At 41.4% G+C, this 26,456-nt stretch overlaps 1 protein-coding gene across 1 annotated transcript in view; it reads left to right on the top strand.

Moving 5' to 3' along the window:
- The window catches only part of adamts6 (ADAM metallopeptidase with thrombospondin type 1 motif, 6), a 64,182-nt gene that overhangs the window by 6,550 nt on the left and 31,176 nt on the right, over positions 1-26,456 (top strand). Inside the window, exons 4-13 of the mRNA XM_080476682.1 lie at positions 1,280-1,454; positions 2,136-2,347; positions 3,490-3,573; positions 4,985-5,130; positions 6,910-6,953; positions 9,807-9,912; positions 12,853-12,999; positions 18,367-18,508; positions 22,740-22,847; positions 25,248-25,393. Coding sequence (XP_080332808.1) covers positions 1,280-1,454; positions 2,136-2,347; positions 3,490-3,573; positions 4,985-5,130; positions 6,910-6,953; positions 9,807-9,912; positions 12,853-12,999; positions 18,367-18,508; positions 22,740-22,847; positions 25,248-25,393 — 1,310 coding nt within the window. The remainder of the gene's footprint in view (positions 1-1,279; positions 1,455-2,135; positions 2,348-3,489; positions 3,574-4,984; positions 5,131-6,909; positions 6,954-9,806; positions 9,913-12,852; positions 13,000-18,366; positions 18,509-22,739; positions 22,848-25,247; positions 25,394-26,456) is intronic.

The following is a 26,456-nucleotide window of genomic DNA, read 5'->3' on the forward strand; positions in this document are numbered from 1 at the left end:
AGTTTGAAGCGCAGCCAGTGTGAGCTGCACTGCTGAACAAGCTGGTTGAATAATCGAAGAGTTTATTCTCTCTGAAATAGCTTATCGTGCATATTTTGCAAAATACATTTGTCTTTAGGCCCCGCTCACGTCGTAAGAAACCGATGCGATTTATCCCACAGGCATTGTTGCATAAAGTTTTATACTTCTTCTCAAAATCTTTACAATCACGCAACAATGGAAGGATTTTGAAGCTTATATGAATCACTAGAAACGAGAAAGAAAAAGACACCACGCTTGCAAGACCTGAACAGTGTTTTACAAGTGACGGAAAATCAGTGATTGATTACAAAGTGTAGTTACGCCATGTATGTCCTCTAACTCGTCGTGCTGTTACACTTTATTTGAGTCAGAGAACTCAATCATTTGGAGCGAGATGGATTACAATCTGTATGTTTGTTAGTGTCTCTTGACGGGAAGGTAATTCATTAATGAGAACAAGAAGAATCAATAATAACACAGCTGACATAAACTACTGTCATGCCTGTTAACATTAGACTTAGTTTGTAAGTATCTTAATGTTGATTTAGGATTGCTATTTCAGTGCAGCTACTGTTGACACAGAACGTTATGTTGCGATCAATTTATCAATACGAAAAAATAGCTCAGCTCACTAGTGAAAAACACTGCTAAGATAAAATATAAAAATGACATAGGAGAGGCAAATCTGATTAAAACCAAGATAGACATTTAAAAATAAAATCAAAGTAATCAGGAACTAAATTAGCACAGGGAATAGATTAAGATAAATAACAGATGAATCTATGTACATTTAAATAAAAGCCATCCTTTCAGAAATCAGGTTTCCACAGGCCTTTTTCTTTTTTTTTTTGAATAAACCAGGAAAATTGTCAACCCTGGGTTAAATACAGTATCTTTTGAAGCATTAACTTTAAAAGCCATCGAGGAAACACAGTGAATGGCATGAGGAACCCAGAAATGATGTACGTTATATCATATCATATGATAAAATATACACAAAGTTTACTGGCGCAGACTCGTCTTCGTGTCAACTTACTTTACTTTCTGTCCGAATCTGAGATTAACTAGATGTATACACATGCAATTAATTGTTTCATGATTTATTTAATTTTTTTACTATTACAGTGCTACAGATTAATTAAGCTGATATCTTTTCTCCAAAGCAATTTCCATGCATCAGAATTATTGTGAAGACTGTGTATGTATAGCTTGAATGCTTGCTGTTTATAACCTCACTGGTTTTCTCTCCCTCTTCAAGCACGGTGTTATAACAACAGAAGAAGAACAGTATTTAATAGAGCCTTTAAAGAACCTATCCTCCACCACCTCCAGTGAATGGAGCCGGGAAGAAGCACAGCAACATGTTATTTATAAAGTGTCTGCCATTCCCTCGCCACAAGAGCATAGCCAGGAGTTCAGCTGTGGCATTTCAGGTTGGTGAACCTCCGTTTGGTTTTGGACTCTGTGTGGGTGGAACTGACGTAAAGGAAGAACTATACATAGCAGGTCGGAGGAAGTGCTGGTTTGGTTTTAGGCCCAGGTTCTGTGAGACATGACCGGGCCTCTTGTGTGCCATAGCTGCCGTTGGCCAAGGGACACCTTTCAAACCTGTAAGAGTGAGTTCCTACTGCAGTTTTCATGAAGAGAGAGTCCCTTCAGTGTGTAAGGGGGACTTGGCTCTGACTTTTATAGGAACACACATCCTATTTATAGAACCAACAATCATGTTCAGATTTTGAAACTCAGACAACTCAGTTCCAGGAACTGAAAAAAAAGAATTAAAAAAATGCTGCGTCGGCTGAGATATGACGAATTGGAAAAAGAACCAGGTGGATATTTAGGTATTTGGGCCAAGGTCTTATAAGAAACAGCAAAGGCTGTCATCGCCAGGAAGCCAGCATGCCCCGACATGTACCATCTTATAGCTTTTTCCCAGAGCATCTGGGTCATAAAACAACGGCTTTCGCCGCACGGTTCAAAGGGGCAGATTCTCTATATGTACCGATCACATACCAACCAGCTCTCTCTCCAACACATGATGCATCATAATCCAGATTCAGTATGTGTAATGCCACAGACTCACTGACCTGCCCCTGTCTCCTCATGTTTCCCAGACCTCATTAAAACCAGTCCACCATGCCAGTTCAGCACACCTTCGTCCTCCGCTCCTGAAAACGGTAACAAACAGTCAAATGCCACGCGCAGGCAGAGGCGGTCCATCAGCACGGAGCGCTTCGTGGAGACGCTCGTGGTTGCTGATAAAATGATGGTCGGTTACCATGGACGCAAAGACATCGAGCACTACATCCTTTCTGTGATGAATATTGTAAGTTTGAGAACTACTTTTTGGTCACATTGTTTCTGCAGATATTTCTTTTCTTTTTTTGTGACTGCCTGCTATGTTATGAGATATAATTCTCATCAAATGTGTTTATAAACGGGTACTTTTTTCAATAGGAGCTGTTTCAAAATCATATTGTCTACTGTAATGACACATTTAACACGTTTAACTCGCAAAGCTAAAAATATCCTATCAGGTTTTCAGTACGAAACCAACAGCTTGTTTGGAGCACCAGGACATCTCATTTGTGGTTGCTTCCTGTAATCATTCTAAAAATATAGACCAACATTCAAGTTAAAGCCCTCATTATTTTCATTTATGATCCAGCCCTATAGTCCTATACTAAGCTTATTTGAAACAGTCCCCTCCATGAAACAAATGAACTTCGAATGCAGTCTGCAATATCAACTGTATAATACCTTTAAAATGTATATCTATCTTCCATACAACTTTATCCGACTTTGGTTCATGAGGCGGTTTAGCTGAACTTGCGCTGACTATGGGTGAAAACAGAGACATAAAGTCACATTCGTACCTCCAGGAAAGGTACAGTTCATTCATGTTTGAACCACAGGATATTTTAAACCAGCCTCAGTTCTCCATCATTTTTACTTCATATACAGTTCTATCAGAATCGCTCCCAATATTTCAGAAAATAAACTTCCTTAAAAGACAACTCTTTCTCCTCAAGAAAATTACTTGACAATTGTTTTTGGTTCACAATCCAGGATATCAGAGGCAATTAACCTGAAGAAAACGAAGTGGCTTCAATTCAAATTGGCTTCTCTGACAGTATTGACTTTCAAATTTCATTAACCATATGTTTTTCACAGTTGAACTAATAAATCTGATTGCATTTTGAATTTAACAAATTCAAAAAAAAAAGAGTAATTTAGAGAGACAAAGTGGCTCGGAGGTTAAGCAGGGCAAAAGGTTTGGAAAAAAAGAAAATCGAAAATTTGCGGAACATTTAAAAAAAAACCTCTTTCTCCAAAGGACACTTCTTGTCTTCATTGGATGTTGGAAAGAGGTATCAAGTACTTTTTGGGTCTGTGTGTTTGGAAATTTGAACAGTGTTGTGGTTCAGTTGTCTGACTTTGTGTCTTTTCTTCTTTTCTGGAGGTCAGGTTGCCAAACTTTACCGTGATGCCAGCCTAGGAAATGTTGTGAACATTATAGTGACCCGACTGATCGTTCTGACTGAAGACCAGGTAAGGAAAAAAGTCCCTCATTTCTGCTTTTGTCTTTTAAGTGTTTAGTATCTGTACCCTGATCTGTAGCGAGTGTATAACTGATGCGCTTGGCGTGAGCGAGCTGCAGTGTTTTATGTGACATGAGGAGGCGGGGGGGGGGGGGGGTGGGAGGAGGAGCAAGGCTTTTCACCATATGGCCACCACTTCAGATGAAAGATGTGCTCAGGCATCTTCCCTCAGGGAGCCTCGATCGAGGATTTTTACATGCACTGTACATGTGTATGTAAGTGTGATGGGAGAAACAGTGTCTTCCTACCATCTGTTTTTTTTTTCCAAAGTGGGGAAGGGGGTCATCTTGGCTTTTTTTTTTTCTTCTATTTTTCATCTAGCATCAGGTTAATAAATGAAATTTCCTTTAAAAGTTGAGTCTCATTCTAATCTGAGAGGAAGGCAGCATCGGGCCTCTGTTTGGATGACCTGCGAAGAAAAGTAGACATGTTTCGTTGAGTTGTTTGGTATTGTGCTTAGTTTCTCAAGCTGGAACCAGCACTGCCTGATTGGGCGTTACATCCGTGGAAGTAGATTCGTTTTGCAGACATTTTTCCTTTGATCGACTCTTCTGACTCATCTTTTTCCTCCTGCTGTGAATGGTTTTACCTTTACTACAAACGCGTCTTCTCCTAAATCAGACCAAGGATGCATTCGCTCTTCCAAAGTCTGGTCCTCTAACCTCCCTCTGATCTCAATACAGCACTCTTCTGAATAATTCATGCAGATAATTGTTGAGCCTTGGCTCGGGTGCCTAGCGCTGTCATCACATGACAGTAGTTTATGGCTGCTTTCTTGTTGTTATCTAAGGGTACGTTTTCTTGTTTTTGCATTTACAAGCTCATTGGAAAGAACACAGATCGACATTGAACAAAGATTTTATGGGTCTACAATTCACCTCTCGATCAAATTTTGCAGAGAAATGTTCTGTTTAAGCAATTTTACAAGTCATGTCAGGTAGGAGGGGAGATTAATGAGCAGCCAACCACCGGGGGGTGGGGGTCGGGATGTTTTGTCTTTACAAGTCATTGATATTTATGTTGTGTTACATCTGATAATGTTCTATTTGGTCACGGTACTATGTGATAGCACGGCACGGCATGTCACGACACCTAACAATACAACCTAATAGGACGTCAAACATCTCAATATGGTTTGATACAGCAATGATGCTAAGTGGGACAATACATTACAAGTTAATGGAGCGAGCCATAAAAGGATGCAACTAAGGACAATGTGTTATCTAATATAATATATACAGTATGAGACATGCAACTCCATGAAAGATGGAGGCAAAATGTAATTTGTCACAAATTGATGCCATGCTCTAAGAGGAACATAAGGCAGTGTTTTGCATGTGTGCACCTCTTTCTTGTTGCAGCCAAACCTGGAAATCAATCATCACGCCGACAAGTCTCTGGACAGTTTCTGCAAGTGGCAGAAGACCATCCTGTCTCATCACAGCGATGGAAACAGTATTCCAGAGAATGGGATGGCTCATCACGACAACGCTGTCCTCATCACACGGTAAGCTCATGCTGACAGGCCACTTTGAGTTCGCATGCCAGTGTAATGTTCCCGCCTGGATGCACGTCTTTCAAACTGCTCTTCTTTTAGTCACCGTTTTCATTGTAATTTTCTACTTTTGGGTTGCATATTATTTCCGATGAGTCCAGCAGCTCAAAAAGTCCCGTTCTTCTGCTTATACTTTACCTGTGGCCATTAGGACCGACGCGACAGTGAGAAAATACAATGTGCTTTTACAGGCGTACTGTACCTGTCACCTGCAATTTATGTCAGGGGTGTTACCATAACACAGCAAAACTCTGTCATTACCTGGAATCTGCTTCATTGTTGCCAGAACTGTTTGGGCCTCATTACTTAGCAACCACAGTGTATATCCCCCCCCCCACTGGTGCTGTCTAGAGCGTGTCTTATTTAAAATGGAGAAGGACAGAGAAAAACACCCCACAGTGGCATGATAGTAGCAAAATCAACAAACAGTAAGTAGACATAATGTTTTTTGTTGTCGTGATCCATAAGGCCACATGATGCAAATTACACAGTATGGTTGTTGGGCATCCATACATCATCTTCAGTTCTCTAACCATCAAGACTTTGTTTTCTTACTTCCTGTTGATAAATCTGTCTCAAGCATACATAAGTTTAACTGTTTGGTTTATCTAATCAGTTTATTTTTACCGTCTCAGACTGCATGCGACATAGAATCGGTCCCATAGATATAGGGTAGTAGGGCTCAACTGCACCTACTACAGCCAGAAGGTGCAATTAATTTATCGTGATCCTATTTTGTTATGTACTAAATGAATTGACGAATAAGAGCCGCTCCAATAGTGTGAAGATTCAAATTCAAGTCAGTACTTCGTTCAAGAGACTGGTGCTCTGGTCCTGAATTAAAGAGTAGCTGAATATGAGGATTTGTGATTCACATTCAGACCCAACTTAACAGCAACTGTGTGACAACGTGGATCACGTGTTGTATTAGAAAATAAATGGTGAGTGAATGGCGCTGACTAAATTTTCAGTGCTATATGTGTTAATTTAGACACTTTTCTATATTGTAATACTTTAAAAGACAATGGGGGCTTTGTAGTGCGTGGTACTCAGACATCCTCCTTGCAGTTCTTCATTAACACTCCCTAACTCGCTTTCCACTTATCATCATGGAAGTGACCTCTGCTGCTTCATTGGGCCTTATTTGGACCCTCGGACACGGGGAGATAAATCAAAAAATAAATATGCGTCCTGAACGAGGTCACAGTTGTACCTCTTTGGTTTGGAACTGCAAAGGAAAGAGAGAGAGCAAATATGGGGAGAAGGAGAGGAGAGGAAGGAGGTTGAAATTAAATTTGCAGTGCCCTTGGTTTTAATAGATTAAAAGCTTTAGGAATGATTGGATCATTCAGTCGAAATGTATGATGTGTTCTTAAAGCACTGTGGCTCTATTGGATTACCTGTGTGTGACTTACGGGGGTTAACAGCAGGGACACAGCGTGACCGAAGCATTTCTGTTTTTTACTCCCTTTCATTCACAAAGGCTTCGCGAAGGAGAGTCTCATGCTATAGACGGAGGAGTCAAACCAGGTGTTTTTTAGAAAGCAAACCTGTCATGACTTCATTATACACTATTGTTATGCTAAAGGGGGAGATTATATCTGGCCAGACGTTGTGATTAAACGGGGAAAGAATGAAACGGCAATAAGCCAAGGGGAGGAAAATTATTTAAGCGTAGAGTTAATTTAATTGTTTGTGTTCTTTCCCCCTTTTTTCTGTGTCTGTACTTAGGTATGACATCTGCACCTACAAGAACAAACCCTGCGGTACCTTAGGTGAGTGGACCAAAGTGGAGTAAAGTGTGTTTTCTTGCCAAATCGGTAACCTTAGCCGTTGTTGATGATCCCCCCCACCCCTTTTCCCTCTGGAGAAGTTTTCTTTTTCTCGTCCGGCCTTGTCCTCAGACAAACCTTATTTAGCAGCCTTCGCAGTCTCCTTCAGAGGAACACCAGACGACTCCTGCGAGACATAATGAGAAGGATGTTTTCACTTGTGTTATTATAGCTCCTCGGCACAGCTCCCTCCTCGAGTTGGGCTGAACCCCTTCAAATCTGGACGGCAGCAGTCACCGCCTCCCCACCGTTTATAAAACTGCTCTGTCTTTGTCCTGAGTTTGTCTAAGGTGTTCACACCTCCAGTTGAGGTTAAGGGAGAGCGAAAGGATGAGGCATGTTCAGGAAAGCCAAGCCAGATGAAGGATATGCAGAAGAAGAGGGGTTGAAAGGCAAATGGAAGGGGAAAAGGACAATTATAGGGAGTGTTAAGAGTATGCAGGAGGGAGATAAAGTGGGTGATATGCAGGCTCTTGGGGTATAAGGGGTGGGAAAAAGAAGACTCTCAACCCTCTTCAGCTCCACCCCACACCTCCTACCTCAGCCAGTCCTCCTCTCTCCCCATCTTATCTTTGTAAAAGGCCCCGCAGGCACCACAGTATATCTTGGAGGTAATACTGTGACTTCAGGGGTGGTTTGACAGATTGACCGCATTCGTCACATTCCCCGGTCGCTTTAATTGCCCTGGCATCTGCTTGGCTTCCTCGCTGTCTCTCCTCCTCCTCTTCCCACCCCCCTTCCTCCTTCCCTCCACCTCCTCTCCTCTCCTCTTGGCGGGGTCACGGTCTCAGGTCAGATCGCTGGCCTTTAGGGTCGCCAAGTAATCACGGGGCTGGAGATAATGCACAGTCCACCCGGTGTTAAGAAAACAGCTTGCAGTGCACTATGTGTGTGTGAGTGTGTGTGTGTGTGTGTGTGTACACACACACGCATTCTTAACCTAATCGTAGAGTAGCCTCCGCTCTTTCCCTCCCTCTCCTCCTTCTTTCTTCACCTTCAGGCTCCCTGCTCTCCTCCTCACAGTAATGGTTTCAGTGGCCTCCTGATTTGCGAGTCTATTCTTGTTTAGCCTCTTAGTAAAGAGGATACAAAAGCCATGCCACTTTTAGCAAGGGGAGCCTGAGAGATCGTGGAAACTATACAGACAGATCTGAAGGTGTCACCGGCTGCAGAGCCCAACATTTATGCAGCTACTTGACCTGCTGTGGTTTTTGATGCTAAGCAAACCTGGACTGTTAGTGTGTGTGTGTGTGCAGGACATGGGGAGATAAATCTCTGAAAATCAAGTTAAAGGGTTAAATATATATGAAATCACAAAGCTGTATATTTTCGGCTGAGTTGTTAAGAATATATCACTAGGAATCTATTGTCTTTCTTACTTTTTTAAAAGAATGAAAATCATGGAATAATAACAAACGATGAAAAAGAATAAAAATTTTAACATGCATGACAAAAAAGTATAAATATTACAACCAGAATTATTCAGCTATAAATAGTTAGCCAGACAAATGAAGAACGGTATCAAAATTATTCACATACAAAGAACAATAGAAGTCAAGCCAAGTGGGAGATATGGTGGATCGCAATATACACCAGTGTTGGCTTCATGCACATTTTTACGTTAGTATATGAAAAAAAAACTTGTCGGAAAATAATATCACACTTTTTCATATTGTAGAAATTTAGCAAGGAAAAAAGACCAAGTTAACATTGTTACAAACAAATGTTGTATTTTAGTATTTGGTTTGAAGAAGCCGATTGTTTTAACATCAAATGAATGTTTTCTTGCCATCTTATGTTATTTTCAAGAAGCATTCTTTTAGATAAAGAATTGTAAAAGTGTTTGTTAGTTTATTGCAGTCCTATCATGTCATAATTAACCATATTTCCCAAAGAATCGATTTCAAACTGAACATTTGGCTGCAATAATGTTCCTGTTGGCTGTTTATAATGTTTATTTTTTTTGCTGTACTCCAATATTTTTGATGTAATTAATCGAATATTGAAGAGGACACATAAATCTCATAGTGTGGTAATATGTGGGAACATGAGAACAAAACTGTTGCTCAAAACAATAACTGAGGTTACATATGTTGGTTTTGTAAATTGTGTGACTCGACCTTTTGCACATTAACACACATGCAACACACACACACACTTCTACACTGCGCTGTCATACGATCTGCTTTCGAGTCACCTGTAGATGTAATCTGTGAGGAACTGCCTGCAGTCTCCCGATCTGACCTGTCAGGCTTTGAGGAAAAAAGGACCTGCGACACCTGGTTTGCAGAGGGGTTTTAACTTTAAGCACCTTCAACTATCCCTCTCCTTTTTTTTTTTTTTTTTTTATCGTCCCTCTCCCTTTTCCTCCCTCATTTCTCACAAACTGCAGTTCTGAAATGAGGAAAACATCCATGTTTTCCGACAGCTTTCTGGTGGGGGCACGACGTTGGACGGAAGGTTCTTATATTCCCTCCTTTGGCTCACGTTGGAGGTGATCCCTTGTTACATGAATGGAAATGTATAAATCTGACTCTTGTCTAGACGTTTTCCAGCAGTCACTGTCTTTTGCAAGAAGGGAATACACAATTAGCTGCGGGTGCCAAGCTGGACCCCCTCCACCCCCTCGTGAATCTCTCTTTCAGCACTGCTGCAAACAGCAGTTCATACGCGTGAAATCCCACTTTTATGACCATGTCTCTGAAGACTGCTGGTACACCTTGACCCTGAGTTTGTATGTTTGTCTAGCATACATGTGTGTATTTTTGTGTGTGTGTGTGTGCGTGTGTGTCGTAGGCTTGGCCTCGGTGGCTGGAATGTGCGAGCCGGAGAGAAGCTGCAGCATCAATGAAGACATCGGCCTCGGCTCTGCTTTCACCATCGCGCATGAAATCGGCCACAAGTGAGTTTTAAAAGACGTTTAAGATCCTAATATAAAAATATAAAACTTTAACGTCGCTCTGTGATGCAGATCGCAGAGGCGAGACAACGTCAAACAAAGCTCGAGCGACTGACCCAGATGTTTCTTTTCGAGCCGTGCTGTGCAAGTTGCTCAAAATGCTTTGAAAAGTAGTAAAGTCGCTTTACATTTTTCTCCACATAGAAAATAATACATGGGAAAGTACTGTTTGTCTCATGGTTAGTAGTCGCCCTTAGTGGGACCTGTCTTAATGATGAGCCCATAGTTATATTGTTAGAATCTGTCTGTCTGGCACTGTGCAGGTCATTCTGTTTAATTACTGTTTAAGTTCATTTGCAGTTTTAGTTGGAAGAAGATACTTGGAAACAATAGTAAGGATTGGCAGCAACAAAAAAGCTGAGGTGAACTAATAACATGCAGACTGCCCTTACAAAGTTAAACCAGTGTTTATTTATCTCGGCTAATGCAACCCAGCAACTGTCAACACGAGTTATTATTAGTGAGACATTGTTTATGGGGCTAAGATGGGGACACATAATCCTTCATGCACAATTATCAATTCACCTGACAAGCACGACTTTATATTATGGGAGGAGGCCAGAGACGACTCATGGACCTATGCGGAAAACATGCAAATCCCTCACACGGAATGGCCTCAAAGCTGCAACAAACCTGGAGATGTTAAATCAATGTTTTGCCTTCTGCCTGGAAATGATATCATAGATTCACATAATGTGCATGTAATGCTTATTTTCATTTAGCGTGATTTACTCATTGCAAGACGGTTTTTGGGTTTTGTGTTTTTCATGTTCTGCTTGTGCAGATTATCTCCAGTTAATCCAAAGTCCACCCAAAGTGGACAATCACCTGTAGTTACTACCCTACAACCCTGACCTTGATGATGTGGAATAGAAGATGGAGGGGTTATTTAATATTAATAACTTTTTTAACACAAGAAAAAAAAAGCCTATAACCTATATAACAGTCGTGTTGTGGCTTCGTTATAATTGTTTGAGCACAACTCATTCCATATTCCCAATTTTTATGGGCCTAAATTAGATGGATGATGATCAAATCTTACAGACGCAGCCATGAGCAGGTGGTTTTCGTCAGGTGGAAACAAATCCTACCTGGTTGGCATTTGTGGTTGTCAGTGAAGCGGCTCAACAACAATGTGATGGATTGCCATGAAATTTGGTACAGGCATTCAGGACTGCGCTTGATTTTTCACCTCGCTTCATCATCACTTCAGAAGTTCAGCTTCTCCAATACGTTTTTTTTAATAAACACCTGCACGTAACCATTATTCCCTGCAGCCTTGTCAATAGAGATCCAGTTTCTAAATGCTGACCTTAATGTTATTAGTAGCTTTTGTAACATGTCTGGTAAATTTTAGCCATGAATTTAGTTTAAAAAATATTTCTATCGGTTCCTGGAAATATGACTCAACACGTTTACATTTACTTAAAGTGCACACTTATAGTCAACTTCTTTTCCTCTGGCTCATCCTCAACCTTTATTCACAGTTATGAATTGCTCCTAAGCAAACATTTCTTACTACTCGGGTTCACCCGACTTGTACGTACCCCCCTTTTTTTCCCCCCCTCTGCAGACATCTTGAACTGTATCTCCACATATTTCCTCATGCAAATGTCAGTGTCCACATACCTCTGGCTCTTTCTTCCTGAATATAAAGCAAAATAATGATGATGTATTAGTCTACGTATCTCCCTCGAGAGAGTTCAGCAAGATGGCGATTTCCTTTATTATGTCTCGTGTCTGCTTCTGTTGTGGGGCAGTTGTAAAAATAGTCTCTGCTTCTAGAGGATGTATAAAAAAAACATTCTGCAGCAGGGTTTCAGCCGGCCTGATTTATTTCCAGAGTAGGGTAAAATGTCATAAACGCCAGCCTTAGAAAAACAGGGTCAGACTGTGCGATGCGGTCAGGGTTTGTTATATACATTAGACCTGATTTGTGCTCCGAGACCGTAAGGAAAAGTAAGCTTTGACATCCTGCTGTAACCTGAGATATTCCATTAAATGATATCCAGACAGATAAGGTTGTTTTTTCTTTCTTGGTTTTTTTTTTCCAAGTGAATTGTTAACATGATTTATTTGCAATTAGAATTACTGCGACAGATGATAATCGTATATCTAATTAAATGACGAATCTTGTGTTCTTGGCTTATTGAATGATTTGTTTTATCATTACATGTCTGAATGTCACATTTTTCAATGAAATTAAAGGAAATTTCAGCTGCAGATTTTCTGAGAATACCCATAGTGTCTGCACTGTTTTTGAGTATTTATTGAAATCACATTTCTTTCTTGCTTGTCACCAACAAATGCAGAACTACATTATGAATAACATATTTAGACAACATATAGCAATAAATATGCAAAACGTTCATTATTACGTAACCTGCCAATTCTTGCAAAAAATATTAAAACAAGTTTTCACAGCTTAATTTAACAGCTGTTGTAAAGAATAACAACTTACATTTTTTTTGTGCACTTTTAGTTTGTTCTATTTACATATTTATTTATTTTAATGGGGACTTTTTCTAGTACTCTCCATGTTTTGGATTCGTCTTTTCTCAGTGATCGATCCAAACGATCCCATACGTCACTCTCCTTGCCTGCTCAGACCTGCAGGCTGTGATTGACAGGCAGGCGTCAGAGTGGTGATTAGTACTTTTTCTCGTTCCTGTCGAGCTCCAGACAGGGTTTGACCCTTGACCCCTTCACACAGCTGTTTCAGAGCTGCAGATCTGCGGCTTTACTGCCAGAGCCACCGAGGCAGACATCATTCAGTGCAGTTTACTGCCGTACATACAGGGCCACTTTTATAATCAGATCGTCTTCATATTGGATCATCACTCACATCTGCTTTAATTTCAGCCGTTACTTTGTTTCTTTCAGTTTTGGGATGAACCACGATGGGATCGGGAATTCCTGTGGCACCAAAGGCCACGAGACAGCCAAGCTGATGGCCGCCCACATAACAGCCAACACCAACCCTTTTTCCTGGTCGGCTTGCAGCAAGGACTACATCACCAGCTTTCTCGAGTAAGTGGACGACGGTGGTTTGCTGTGGGACACTCTTGACTGTGCTTGGCTGGCGTCTTTACTGAGCGAGGGAAAAGGTGCATTCCTGTTTTCCTGCTTGCTCGCAGCTGTCACGCTTTTACAACGCGCCGCTGCCACTCTCTGGCCCCTGTGGTGACCCGCGAGACTGTTTTGTATGCGAGGCCTTCCCCACTTTATTCACATCCATTTCATCATCGAAACTCCCGCCAGACCTCGCTGTGGCCGCGTGTGATAACCGAGCGCTTTCCGTTCCTGCGTCCTCGCACCACAAGGCGGGCGATGTCGGAGCTCATGCGGTCCTCGGGAGTGATGTGCAGGCCAGATGCCTCAAACCGCCGCTCTGTTGTTTTGTGGAGAAGTTAAAGAAGGCGTAAAGATAGAGAGAAACAGAAAAGTGGTCACTGAGGGACTTTATGGATGAGACCTGCCAGTCTCAGAACCAGATTGTAACCGAATACACACAAAACTAGTCATTAGTAGCAGAATGAATACATATGATGTTGACTGTCATTCTGCTCTCTGCACAACACTGGTGCAGCCATTTGGAAAGCTTGCAGTGTGTTTATGCTGAGGATCCGATAGAACAACCCTAGTTTACAAGTGGATGATGAATCTGGGATATGAAAATATAAAATTACAAGCCCACAATGTTATCTGTGACCTGGAGAAAACAAATGTACGCATGAGGAGAAGATGCAAACTCCACATAGAAAGGCTCCCGCTGGAAACTCGGGATATTTTCACTGTCACCATCCACGAATCCACCGCTCACATTTGAGTGCGGATTCATTGATGATTCTGCATCCTGGATTCAAACAAGATAAAGAGCTTACAACCTGCTTAATTGAGGAAAAAATGAATGATTGGGTGATTTGGCATCTCTCTTGGAGCTCTCAACAACCTTCCTGATAGACATTCAGGTTGTTTCCTCCAACCGGAAAGTTAAACAGAAACAGAAACAGAAACGGAAACGCGATGAAGGTGAAATAAAGTGCATCCAAAAACATCCATCTGCAATCTGGCTATGCCACGTAAGATGAGATGAGATGTGAATTAAAGACAAATAGATAATATAATATGAAATATTTTCAAATATTCCAATATCAATATAGTCATATAAAGTATTACGAGTGTTTACTTGTGAACATTAGCCCGTTCTGATAATGCTTTATCCTACTCTAGTGTGTTGGGAAATGTTGTTATAGTTTTCTCTTGATAATAGAAGTGATTTATTTAAGCTTGCTCCTGCGAAGAAGCCGAGGGAATTGCAAATATCTCAATTCGTAACAGCAGTGTACAGTCACGCACATGGCACACATTTTCCTTTCTTTCCAGTCCATCCCCATTCCCCATGACTGTAGACCTGACTGCAGGTCCCAGCGCACAGCCTTGCGTTGCAGTGTTGGTTGCGAGTCTGCGGCGCGTCCCTCCGTCTGTTTGTGTATTCATGTTCAATGGGCGAGACCCTCCAAGAAAGCGGAAAATAGCAACTGCGGTTGTCAAAGGATGTTTCCGGCTGAGAGCTGCAGGAGAAGCGTCGGTGAACACTACTTGTGACAGAGATGACGGTGCGAGATGCCAGCTTCCGACTGGGACACAAAGAACGAGCTTCTCCACCACGCCGTCGGGTTCCTGTCCGCTTCCTGGCTCGAGCATGTGAGGATGACCGTCGCAGACAAAGCTGTTTCCCTTCATCTCCGAGCAGAATCGTCTAACTTAGGTTATGTGGCTCTTTGTCGAAGCCTGACAAAAGGGTTCTGTCTGTAAACTCCAGTTATTCTCCCTTTTTCTCCCTCATTCAGAGTTTTGGATATTGCACACGCGTGTCCCTGCCAAGTAAACAACTTTGGCTGTGGTATTGGCCTAGATTCACCGTTTTGCTTGATGCAATATGTGGCGCTTTGTTTGGGTTATTATAATCACACTCACAGTTCAGTCTTAGTTTATTCTCCCAAGTTTACATGCCAGTTGGTTATACATGTCAAAAGGAAGGCAGTTCAACACTTTCTATTGACTCATGTGACTTCTGCCGTCTTGCCAAGTTCAGGGTTCGCTGACGCTTCCCGCTTTATTAGAAGATACATCCGCCCGGCGTAATGAGTTTGGCTGAATCCACTGGACAGGAAGTCTTTGCGACAATGTCAAATAATAGTTGCTTATGTTTAAACTTTGACTATTTTGTCTCTCTCCAAACCAATAAATAGAGAAGCTTTACCCTCGGAGCACTCAGGGAGCTGGGGGGGCCCCCAGAGGCTGGTTTGTCTGCCTCTTCCTGTGATGAGACGGGCCCTCCAAGGAGCAGGATTTATTTCTCTGAGTAATTGCAAAGAGAGGAGTGAAATAAAGACAGAAGACAGGGAGAATGGATCAAATGAACACGACACTTCTTAAATGTATTTCTAAAGCAAAGCTTTTTTTTTTCTGACTCCAAATTGTGATTTTGTCCTTCAAGTTTTCACTCCTAGACTAAAGTTGAATATTTTCTTTGGTTTTCCAGATAGTTGTTGAATCATTGTCGGGGCTACTTGTGGTTCTTTTGCACCTCTATTGCAACGCCACTTTGCCTGCGAGTTCTTCTTCTTCTGAAGCTTTTTTTCTTTATCTTTTATATGCTTTCTTTGCATAGTCCCCTTTTATATATCTTCCGTCTACTCAGTCTATCCTTGACTTTAAATTTTAAAGTGATTCAGAGGGTAAATTCCAGTTAACTTGAGACTGTGGGTTTTTTGTCCTGCTTCTGACTAACACATATTGACATGTTTTTTTTTTTGTTTTGCTCTCAACACAAAACAAAAATGTTTCCCAGAGTCACCAGTTAGTTTCACAAGAATGTGGGAGAAAGCCACGGCATCCAGAGAAATCCATGCAGACATAGTGAGAACATGCAACTGCACGACAGAAAAGCAACCGTCTGAAGTCTAACCCGTTCTGCTTTTTGGTTCTGCAGAAGAAGTTACATAACCAGCTTTGATTTTTTTTACAGCCTTTAGTGTCACAACAAAGCCATTGAATCGCTGCATGTCTCGCTGGATCCTTTATAACAAGCAATGGCATGTTTTCACCAGTTGTGGCAGAAATAGATTGAAACTTTTCCCAGTCCACCACAAGGACAAATGATTATGATATCCTTTAAAACAACCCTGAAATGGGTTCTTTAAAAGTGCTGCTCCTGACTTATCAAATTTGACTTACTGTAGTTAATTGTGTTGCTCCTTTTAGTTTCTGCCCCCACAGTCCACAGCTGTATTTGCCAATGTTATCAATAATAATGATAACATTGGCAAATGTTACTCTCTTGATTCAGAAGACTTTCGACTTTAAGCCCGAGGCACTCCACTCCCCGGCTCTAATGTAACCGCTTGCTTTACAACATTGATAACTTTGTGGCAGCATCTCTTTATTTCTTTTCTAGTGGAAAAGTCTTCTAACTACCACCTTGTTGCATGTATTTCATGTGCCTAAACATGTTTAATTAGTGTTTTCCTGCTTCCTCTCACAATCCCAAAATGCACTCTTAGTCCTATTGGTGATTAAAATTTTGCTGTAGGTGCGATTATGTGCATTGACACCAGGCCCCCCTTTCCCCCTATCACTAATCCCTGCAAAGCCCAGCTGGCAGTTTTGGGGTAAAAAGTAAAAGGGTAAATTGACAGATTGAACATCACACCACTTTGCATCTTTTTATCTAAACCAGGCAGTAGAGAGTGAAAAATCAGCTCAGCGCTGATTCAGCTGGGTGAGAGTCTCTGACTTAGAGAGTATGCCTGATGTCCTACATCTCTCTGGGCATCCATCATACAGTTTTGCTTCAATTCAAGTAGCAAACCATAATTAAATGGCAGGCTTCATAAATTATCCTAATTTCCATTTGTCAGACCTGTTAAACTCAAGGCTTTTCTTTACGTCTCATTTGAATACTCGGAAATCGAACTTTTCCATCACAGAGGTTCTTTATTTCAATACATTCCAAAATGCTGACGAATTCTGTGATTGTCAGACTCATTATACTCTCAAATTCTAGGTTTTTCATGAAGTACCCACCTCAATGTTTAACACACCTGTTTCATACTTGTTGACTGTAATTACATCATCATTGCGATTGGAAGAAATGTGTGATTCAGGAAATATGTTGATTTGCTTGTTGAAGCGTTCATTGATTTTCAAACACAGGTGGAGAAAATGTATAAACGTCTTCATGAAGCACTCATTTCTTTCATTTTTATATTTTCCTTATGATAGATTTTAATGATATTTCCCCTCCCTCAAAAACTAAAAAGACAAGAAAGAAGACAAAAAAAAAAAAATGTCTAAAGTTTTCACCAGCGATTGGCAACAGGTTGTTGACAAGAGATATTAAAGTTGGGCTACTAAAGAAGAATGGATGCTCGTTAATTGTCTTTTGGCTTTACCGTTCACTTTTCTCCACTCTTTGATCCCTTTCTGATCCATCATAAAGTCAAACTCTACGTTATTGTTGTCACCGGGCCCGCTTTTTCTTTTTTGGAGGCAATCGTTCCACCTCACGTTGCAGCTGCTGCAACTGGAAAGAACACAGTGTTACAGTAAATAGGCACGGTAACGTTTTGCCTCGAGAGGATCTTCTGAAGCAGAGAGGTTCGAAATGAGATACGTCTGCGTTTGTTTATTGGCACTCAACTTTATACTCGAGCACGTTGACAAAAAAGCATCCGCACTTGATTTTCTGTCTCTAAGCTCATCAGCGTAAACGGCTGCACCGGCTCACTTTCATGGTTTCAGCTACTAGAATACAGAAGTACCACATGTGTGCGTGTGTTTTCCCTGAATTGTATTTGAGTTTTCACCGAGAGCACATATTTCTATCTGACAAAACAGACTAAACATAATCTCAGGCCTGGACGTATGACCTACGGCTCACTCCAGACTTTTCCCTTCCTCACCCCGCACTGTCATTTTATTGGCTCCTCAGTAGGATTCAGTCTAAGCAGTGACACACGAAACAGAGCCGTATAATCAGAGAGGGCTGGTTCTCGTGGGCCGACCTCACCTCCGGTAAAACGTCTCTGCTTGTGCTTCAAGCGCGGGCTTTGATGAGGAGGTGCTGATGTGTCATATCAACATTAATTACATGGCATTTCAGAGCTTTTGACAAGCTTCGTTACGACGGTACTCTGGTGGAAAAAATTAAATGAATCGAACGACACGAGTCAACATGCCGGCGGTCGAAGGGCCAACGGAGTAGGAGAGAGGTGTGGAGGCCACCTTTTAATAGTCCCATCCTGGCACGTGTGGCTCTGCCTTCAGCCAAAGTGCAAAACGGTTCCTTTGTGTAAGAAACAGTCCTATTGTAGGTTCTTTTCTTGACAGCTCAGGTCGGGGGACGTGTCTGGACAATGAACCTCTGAAACGAGACTTCCTGTACCCAACAGTCGCCCCGGGCCAGGTGTACGATGCGGATGAGCAGTGTCGCTTCCAGTACGGAGCCTCCTCACGCCAGTGCAAATATGGGGTAAGAAACCAGCATCTTTTCTATTCAGATTTCCATCTGGAGCAACTTATTGCAGTGCGGCTTTTTTTTTTTTTGCAGGCATTTCAATTAACATATTTGCATGTGGCTATACATTAACAGCACAAAAGTAATGGGTGTGTGTTGGGTAAATCATTTCTTTGTTGCAATCATCATTCTTAGCAAGGAAGCTCATACCGTTGGAACAATGCCATATGGAAAGAACATGCATTTGTGGGATGAGCAGCAGGTCTAAGTGTGGGGATGCAGCTGACAAACACCCACAGGAACTTTGGCCAAAATTTGCCAAATTTTCTCATTGCTATTGCCAAACTGCTCATTCTGCTTCATTGTTCCTTAAAGATGGAAACAATTTACAGTCTGAAACTTTAATATCCACATAAAACAAGGTTTTTTAACATTTTCTTTTTTTTGTTATTATTTTCTTGTAGTAAAATCTCTTTTTCAGATGAATATTACTTGTGTTGTTCATTTATTCTCTTGTGTTCCAGTAAAACTCAACATTTTGGGACTCCTGGGCAAAGTTCTTCAGAACTTTTTGTTCATACAATAATTTTAATTAGTTCACAAAATATTTGTCATGTCTTATAACTTCTGAACATTTGTAACATTCATTTTATTTTTACACTAGAATCAGCTCTGCAAGTACCTTGGGTGACTTTAAAGAGGAGCGAGGGGTTGAGGGTGTTTCTCCAAAGAATACAATTTTTTACTTTAATGTGAATAACTGGTGTCAATGATATGCATGTCTTCAAAATTGAGTGACTCAAGACAGAATTGCTTTCCTACTGTCTTTGAGTATGACACACAAACACATTATATGATAAGAAATAAATCTAGTCATAATATCTGGGACGAGGGCTGTGAGTAGATTAGAACACTTAAAAAACTTTAAAATCTTTAAGATTTGGTATAATTTTGTAATTTCAGATCCATTTTGGTTCTGAAATCTGTGACTGATCTCTGGGAATGTTTAGGTTGTGTCTCGTCTCCCTCCAAAACTACTTAACTTTTCATTTGAAGTGTTATGTACAGTATGTTAATTCCTGCTAAATGTGTAACTTTATAAAGAGTCTTTATTTTTCATTCGGGATGTTAATCGTTAATCCCTCAAATAAAGTCACTTCTCTTTCTTCTTAACATGCAGCTCAAATCTAACATGAGCTTCTCAAAAAACTTTAATTTCAAAGAATATCTATTTTTTTTTTCCATTCATTTGTCAGTTAGATCTAACACAATATGCTTTCACACTCATTCAATAATCTTTTTATATGCTGTTACATTATGTTCAGTTCTTAACAGATTTTCTTTGTATTTGAGATTAAAAGCTCGCTCAAAGGCATCTTTCCTCACATTGTCCTTGTTTCTAATCTTTGCACTTCCCAGAAAAGACTTGAAAGGTTGAAGCCAACCCTCCCTTCATCTGTTTTCTCTTCTTTGAATGTTTCTTTTCTTTTCTTTTCTTTTTTTAAGTTTGTAATAATAATGATTCGCCCCCTGCCCAGTGCCCACTGATGAGAAAACCTCAGTATTGAAGGTGACATATGCAGTGAAAGACGAGGAACAACCACAATGAGTGGCTGAAAGATTCCTCATTAGATTTAATGAACAATAATGTAGCATTGCTTTGAATTACATAAATATTTGGGCACACAATGGTGGTGGTGGTTGGGGGTGCCAGGGATTAGCTGAGATCATAGACTTATTTCATTTCATTGAAAGAAATATCTGACAGCAGATTATAACAGCTCTGTAATTTTGGCTCCTATAAGCTCATAATTGTGGTTTTAGGTCAGCATGAAAGACACATATTTCTGAGTGGATGAGATTCCAGCGCCACGGTTTTTCATGTGGCAATCAGAGCTCCTTTACGTAAGCAGCTGTGCAAGCGATGCTCTCTACGACAGGACAGGAGGAACCACGCACAATCCTAATGGCTCTAATAAATGAAAGACTTTCTGAAGCTTGGACACGACCATGAAAAAAAAGCAACCCACTTCTGCTATTGTTTTATGCCAGCAAAGATCACAAACGAACAGGGGAAGAAAGTGTAGCCGCAGCATCTTAAAGATTGTCAATATGGCTCTAGATATCACTACATATTCAGTCTGTAGCAGTTATATTTCACTGGTTAAACACGTTGGCTTAGGCTGTGAGATAACAACATGATTTGTGCATCTTGCAGTCATAGAAAGTGTTAAAACTCCTGGCAACGAACCAAAACAATGTTCATCTGTCTTGGACAGAAAGTTACCACCGCACCTGACCTGGTGTGAACTACATCTGGTGCAGTCAACATCCAGACTGGGAGTGGTGATCATCAGGCCATAACTGGAGTGATAAATGAAAAAAAAAAAAATAAATCAATTCTCCCACGTGAAATCAGGCTTATTGAGCAGATTCTTTTCTTCTCAGTGACGAATGTGTTTTTTTTGTAGCTTGTGTTCTTTTTGTGATATCTTTGTGTTTTATTTGGGCTCCGAGAAGAATAGCATGCTACTGTTATGCCACTGCTTTTGGCTTTTTATTATGGCTTTTATTAATGCAGTTCATATTACTGAAGTTGAGTGGGTTCACTATCTGTTTTTATTGGACAGAAAAAAGATCCAGAGAGTCCCTGTCTTTCTCTGTGCGACTGACTGACTGTTGACATTAGTATTCCCCACAGAGAAAAGTAGTACTGTTGCTAATCCACTGAACACCTGCATACTGGACTAGTAGTGCCTCATTAACTCTGAACTAATCCAGCCCTGACAGCATAATGTAAGATGTAGCATTGGCCTAAATAAACATCAGCTTCAATCCATACAAGATGTTTGCCTGTTAGTACTTTGTGTCAGCTGTTGTGTTGCTGCTTCTTTTTATTCTCATTCAAATTCCCCTCCAACATCCAGATTGCAGAGCTCCTTCCTCCAACTCGATGATTTATTGAGACGGGGAAAGTAAAAGACACCTTGATTATTGATTTGGACCGCAATCGTTGGGGTTTTAGAGTTAATCTAAGTTCCAAAATTTTAAAGATGATTACATGGGTCAGAGAAAAAGACACAAGGGAAAGCCATATGGACGTTTTCCATACCTGAGCAACAGTAGAAGCTCACACCGAGAAACGTGAACACCCATTGATGGCTGTATTAGCAAGGCCTTTGCACTTTTGTTGATCACCACTTTGTCCTCTCTTAAAAGTACATCCATTGGGTCTCCTTACGTCCACCACTCTGCCTGTTGACCTTCCAGCAGGGCAGAGATGCTAAATGGAGCAGGGCAGCTTATTGAAACCAGCTGGCAGAGCCTTACAAAGTCTCTGCAAACCAGCGAGTGGCACTTTGCTTTTTTTTTTCTATTTGTATTGGCTAGGGAAGCAGCATGGCCAGAGCATATTTACTGACCCCAGGGGTCAGATTGTGTGCCTGCGATCATAACTCTCTTTCATGGGCCTGTTCTTCTGCTGAACACAATTGTCCTATAAAAGCCTTTGAAGAAGACCCACTTTGGTTTAACTGGAAATCTAATGTTCAGCGCTGCCCTTGTGGCATGTGCTCATGGTGTGCTCTTACGTATTTGTGGGGCAACTGTCCACCTCCTCTTTTAGTAATCTAAATGGACTTTCTTCATGTTCTTGACCACAGAGGGATGGTGTTTACTCAGACTGCTCAGTAACACTAAAGATATCTGTTAGGCCTGCAGGTCATCTTTATCTCAAGCTTGGGAGGCCGATTGCTCACTCTTGATTTCCCCTAAGCAGCCAAAGTGTGATTTCTTGAACTGATGTCATGGTCCCGTGTGGTCCTGTGGGGAACGTTAGCAACGTTAGTCATGGTGTTGATCCAGCTGACTCTTCATTTCTCATAAGAGAACATTAAGAGCAGCCGATGACCCTTGGCATGTTGCTCAAGATGCACGGTGATCCAAAGCATATGGGCTCTCTGGGTTTGATGCCTCTCAGCAGTCTGAATGTGCTCTCATCAGCTCCACTCATTCTCTGATTTTGATCTGGAATGATGCAGAAAGATGAATTTCTCTTCTGTTTGCGTTTCCTTTTTTTTTTTTTATCCTCGTCACAGCTGCCAGACTGCAGAAGAAAAAAACAGTTAAAGGAAAACCACCAAAGGCTGATGATAAATCACTCCCACCCTTATTTAACAGTCTTGCAGCCCCATGGGGCTCCTGAATTGATTTATTCTGACCAACTTGCTTTTGCCTTCTTTCCTAGGAAGTGTGTAGAGAGCTCTGGTGCCTTAGCAAAAGCAACCGCTGTGTAACCAACAGTATCCCAGCTGCAGAGGGGACTCTGTGTCAGACTGGCAGCATCGAGAAGGGGGTGAGTATTCACGTCTTTATTATTCCTTTAGAGCAAAATGAAATGTTTTCACCACCCACAGATGTCTCACGAATTTTTAGCCGGGTGCGAGACTAAGACCAGATTCAAAGACCTGGGACTACTTGTAGTGGCCTAAGACAGGTTGGTCAAGTTAAAGGTTAGATGCTGAGCTCTCAGACTTTTCACAAAGGTCTGAAGCTAAACTGAAAGGATTAATTGCAGAGGTCCAAGAGAAGTTGTATGAGATGAGATGTTGAGATTAGAAACCTTTTGGTGAGGTGTGAAACTTCAACAGCATTTCTGGGACTGGTGACTAGTTGCAGATGTCCCAGGAAAGTTGCCATTGTCTAAGATAATGTACATCTCCCTGGATTAGTGTTTTTATTTAATGGATTAATTGAATTTGTAGAATGGTGACAATGTTGATATCGCTAAGCCTCCCCCCAGGAATCCAATTAAGGTTTTTACCTTTAAATTACAGTCCACTATATACCCCCCCATCTTTATGCTCAGTGCAGCACCAGGTGCAACAATCGGCCTCTACTAGTAGTACCTCACTGCCTCATCCTCCAATCTGTTGCTTAGGCGTGCACTCATGCAGCAAGAGCTACCACATGAGCACACACACTCACGTAAGCAGGCAAAGCTTTAGATCATCGGGCCACTGTTGATGCCAGCCAGGTTAGAGGAGACGGTTTTAACGCGGATTACGGTGGCCATTGTCACCCGATGGTCCGAGGTCTAAAAGGGAAGAATGGGAGAGTGTCACGAGCTGTCACCCGTCATTACCATTAACTCAGTGGAGCCTTTGAGGACCGGGGCCCACGGGCAGTGTCCTGGACAACACAGGGGGCCCCAGGTTGAGCCAGGGGGGCTTTGGAAGAGCTTTCGGAGCAGCTTTAGGAGAGCCGGTGGCACACCCTGTCTGCCCCTGCTGGGGGAAGGCTTCAAAGGAACATGAACGTCAGCCATTTCTCACCCAGCATGTCATATAGAGAGGCCCTTCCAACAGGATCACAATTGGATTGGGGGAGGGTAGAGGGGCTCAAAATGACCAACGAGGGGGAGTTTTGTTTGAAATTGACTCAGGAATCTACAGTAACTTCCAAAGTTGTTCTTTTGCTGGTTTCCCTGTGCCCTCTGCCACACTGCTAAGCTTGTTTAGACAGGATCCCAGGGCCTGAATGAGTTTGTCAGAAAAAGAGGACAGTAGCCAAACAAAGCCCTCACCTTGACTTCCCCGGTCTTTCGAGGTTATTAACCTACTGACACAGTTGGAGGGGCAAGAGGGCCGTCACTGATCCCCTCGTCCCTCTTCACCTCTGAACAGCTTACTGCGAGGCTTAAACACACCTTTTTGCTGTACCTTAACCTGCCGCATAGAAATATACAAAACATCCCAAATCAAGATAAAAATTTGGTCTTTTTAATAAAAGAATCTAAAAGGGATTTTTTCCCACATCTGTATAGTTTTTAGACCACAAAACTCATCAAGCAAACTAGAAGTCAGCACAAAGATTAATCAATAATAAAACGTATTAGTTGCTTCCCTGCAGTCCCTTGAGTTGGAGATTCCTTTGGATGGAGCCTGGCTGACTGTCACCTTTTGCTTTCCACCATTAAGTCAAGCAAGTTAAACACATTTTGAGTGGAATGATGCTAAATGCAGAAATGGCTGCAACAGTGAAAGACTGTCATAAACCCGGTGAAGTGACTCAGTAATGTCAATATTTGGGCAAAGTTTGCTGACAGGAGTCGCCATATGCTCCAAGACATGCCAGAATACATATCGAGAGAAATGAATATCAGGGAAAAATGTTTATATTCTGTCTTCTTATGGAAAGAGAGCAAATAAGTACATTTCTCAAAATATGCAGCATTTTATTTAATGGAAAATAAGACTTAACCTGAATTGCCTCAAGTATTTGTTGTGTGCATGTGTTTATGTGTTTCCGTCGTTGTGGTGCCTTTAAACTGGGAGAATACTACACCTATGGGATTCTGAGCTACTTCCATGTATTTAAGGGGTAAGATGGGGATTTAGAGTGAAAGATGCACTTAGGTTAACGGTTAGGGATAGGGTCAAGTTTAAGGTCCTGAACTTGGTCGTTATAGTGACCGGTAAGGCCCTATGTCACCGGGAAGAAAATACAAAGATAGAGACACAAGTCTGTGTAGTCTACATTTCAAAATATAGATGCAAATTTATGTGAGCTCCTAAGTGCTGGAAAGCCATAAAACTGACATTTAAGTATTTAGTGTTGTGAAGAGTTGTGTGTTATTGCCCCAGTCTCAGTAAGTGAAACAGGTTTTTGTTGCAACTGAAGAAATATTAAAAGAAAAAAACAAAGTTCTCCAACAGCTCTCTCTGTCTTTGTGTTTCTGCTCCTCGGGGGGCAGTGGTGTTACCAGGGGGAGTGCGTGGCGTTTGGTACCTGGCCTCAGAGCGTGGACGGAGGCTGGGGGCCGTGGTCGATGTGGGGGGAGTGCAGCAGAACCTGTGGGGGCGGTGTATCCTCCTCCATGAGGCACTGTGACAGCCCAGCGTAAGTAGGCAAAGTAAGCCACAGCAAGCTGAACACACACATCCAGGTCCTGCCTACAGGTGTGTGTGCGTGCATGTGTGTGCATGTGTGTGAGATCTTTTATTTCTGCCTTTATGAGGCACAGTGACTTCTGCAGTCCATCTGAAAACACCAGACTTCACCATGTTTTACGTTTGATTCAGGATTAAGGTGTGCAATTAAACTAGTTTTTTTTGATTTGAAATAGACGTGGCTTCACAGATGTTTCGCTTTGAAAGTCAGACCTTTTCCTGTCATTCATTTATGTGCGGTTTGAAACTCATGCACTGTTTTGAATTGTGATAAATCCTGTTTACTACATCACAGCTTGTTCTGAGCTCTTGAACATTAGATTGGTAGGCTAACCTTCAGATTGAAACATCCCTCTGAGCTTGAATTAATGATTAGAATTGGAAAAAAATAAAATCCTACAATGTTACATTGCTCTGATTTTGCTTTTGTTTTTAATCCACAAGCCAACAAAAGTTGTGATTTAGGTGTTCACAGTTCAATATATCAGGTGCAGAAACAAGGGTATTAAGAAATGAATGTTGCTTAGTTGCCTCCATGTTTGTGTGCAGTCGCTTAGTCATGTGCTTTATAGAGAGAGTGAAAACATGCAAACACCTTACATAAACAGAATCATATTTTTGATAAATTCCTCACCACTGAAATAGCGCTGAGGCAGACATGTTTTGGATATAGCAGGTGTTAGCCTATAAGCCTTTATATCATTTTGACCCGACGTCTCGTCTTCAGGGATATTGTCTGTTTGACTGAAGTCAAGTCGTCAAATTGCTCAGTCAAAGTCATCAAATGTACATCTCGCTTGTGAGGTGGCGATCAGTGTTAGGCTCGGTAAAGTTCATCCTCCAGGGGTCGTTATTGTCTTTGCAAAATCTCGTAAAAATCCAAGAAAAATAAAACGTTTCCAGAGCTAAATAAAAGTGGTCGAGCCTCCCAGTAGAAAACTTGCTGAATAATCTGCAAAAAGCCTTTTTAAGACCCTTTGTAAATTAAATTCAAGATGCTCGATAAGTGTGTG

The sequence above is a fragment of the Lipophrys pholis genome (assembly GCF_963383615.2).
Source record: "Lipophrys pholis genome assembly, chromosome: 12".
Lineage (NCBI taxonomy): Eukaryota > Metazoa > Chordata > Actinopteri > Blenniiformes > Blenniidae > Lipophrys > Lipophrys pholis.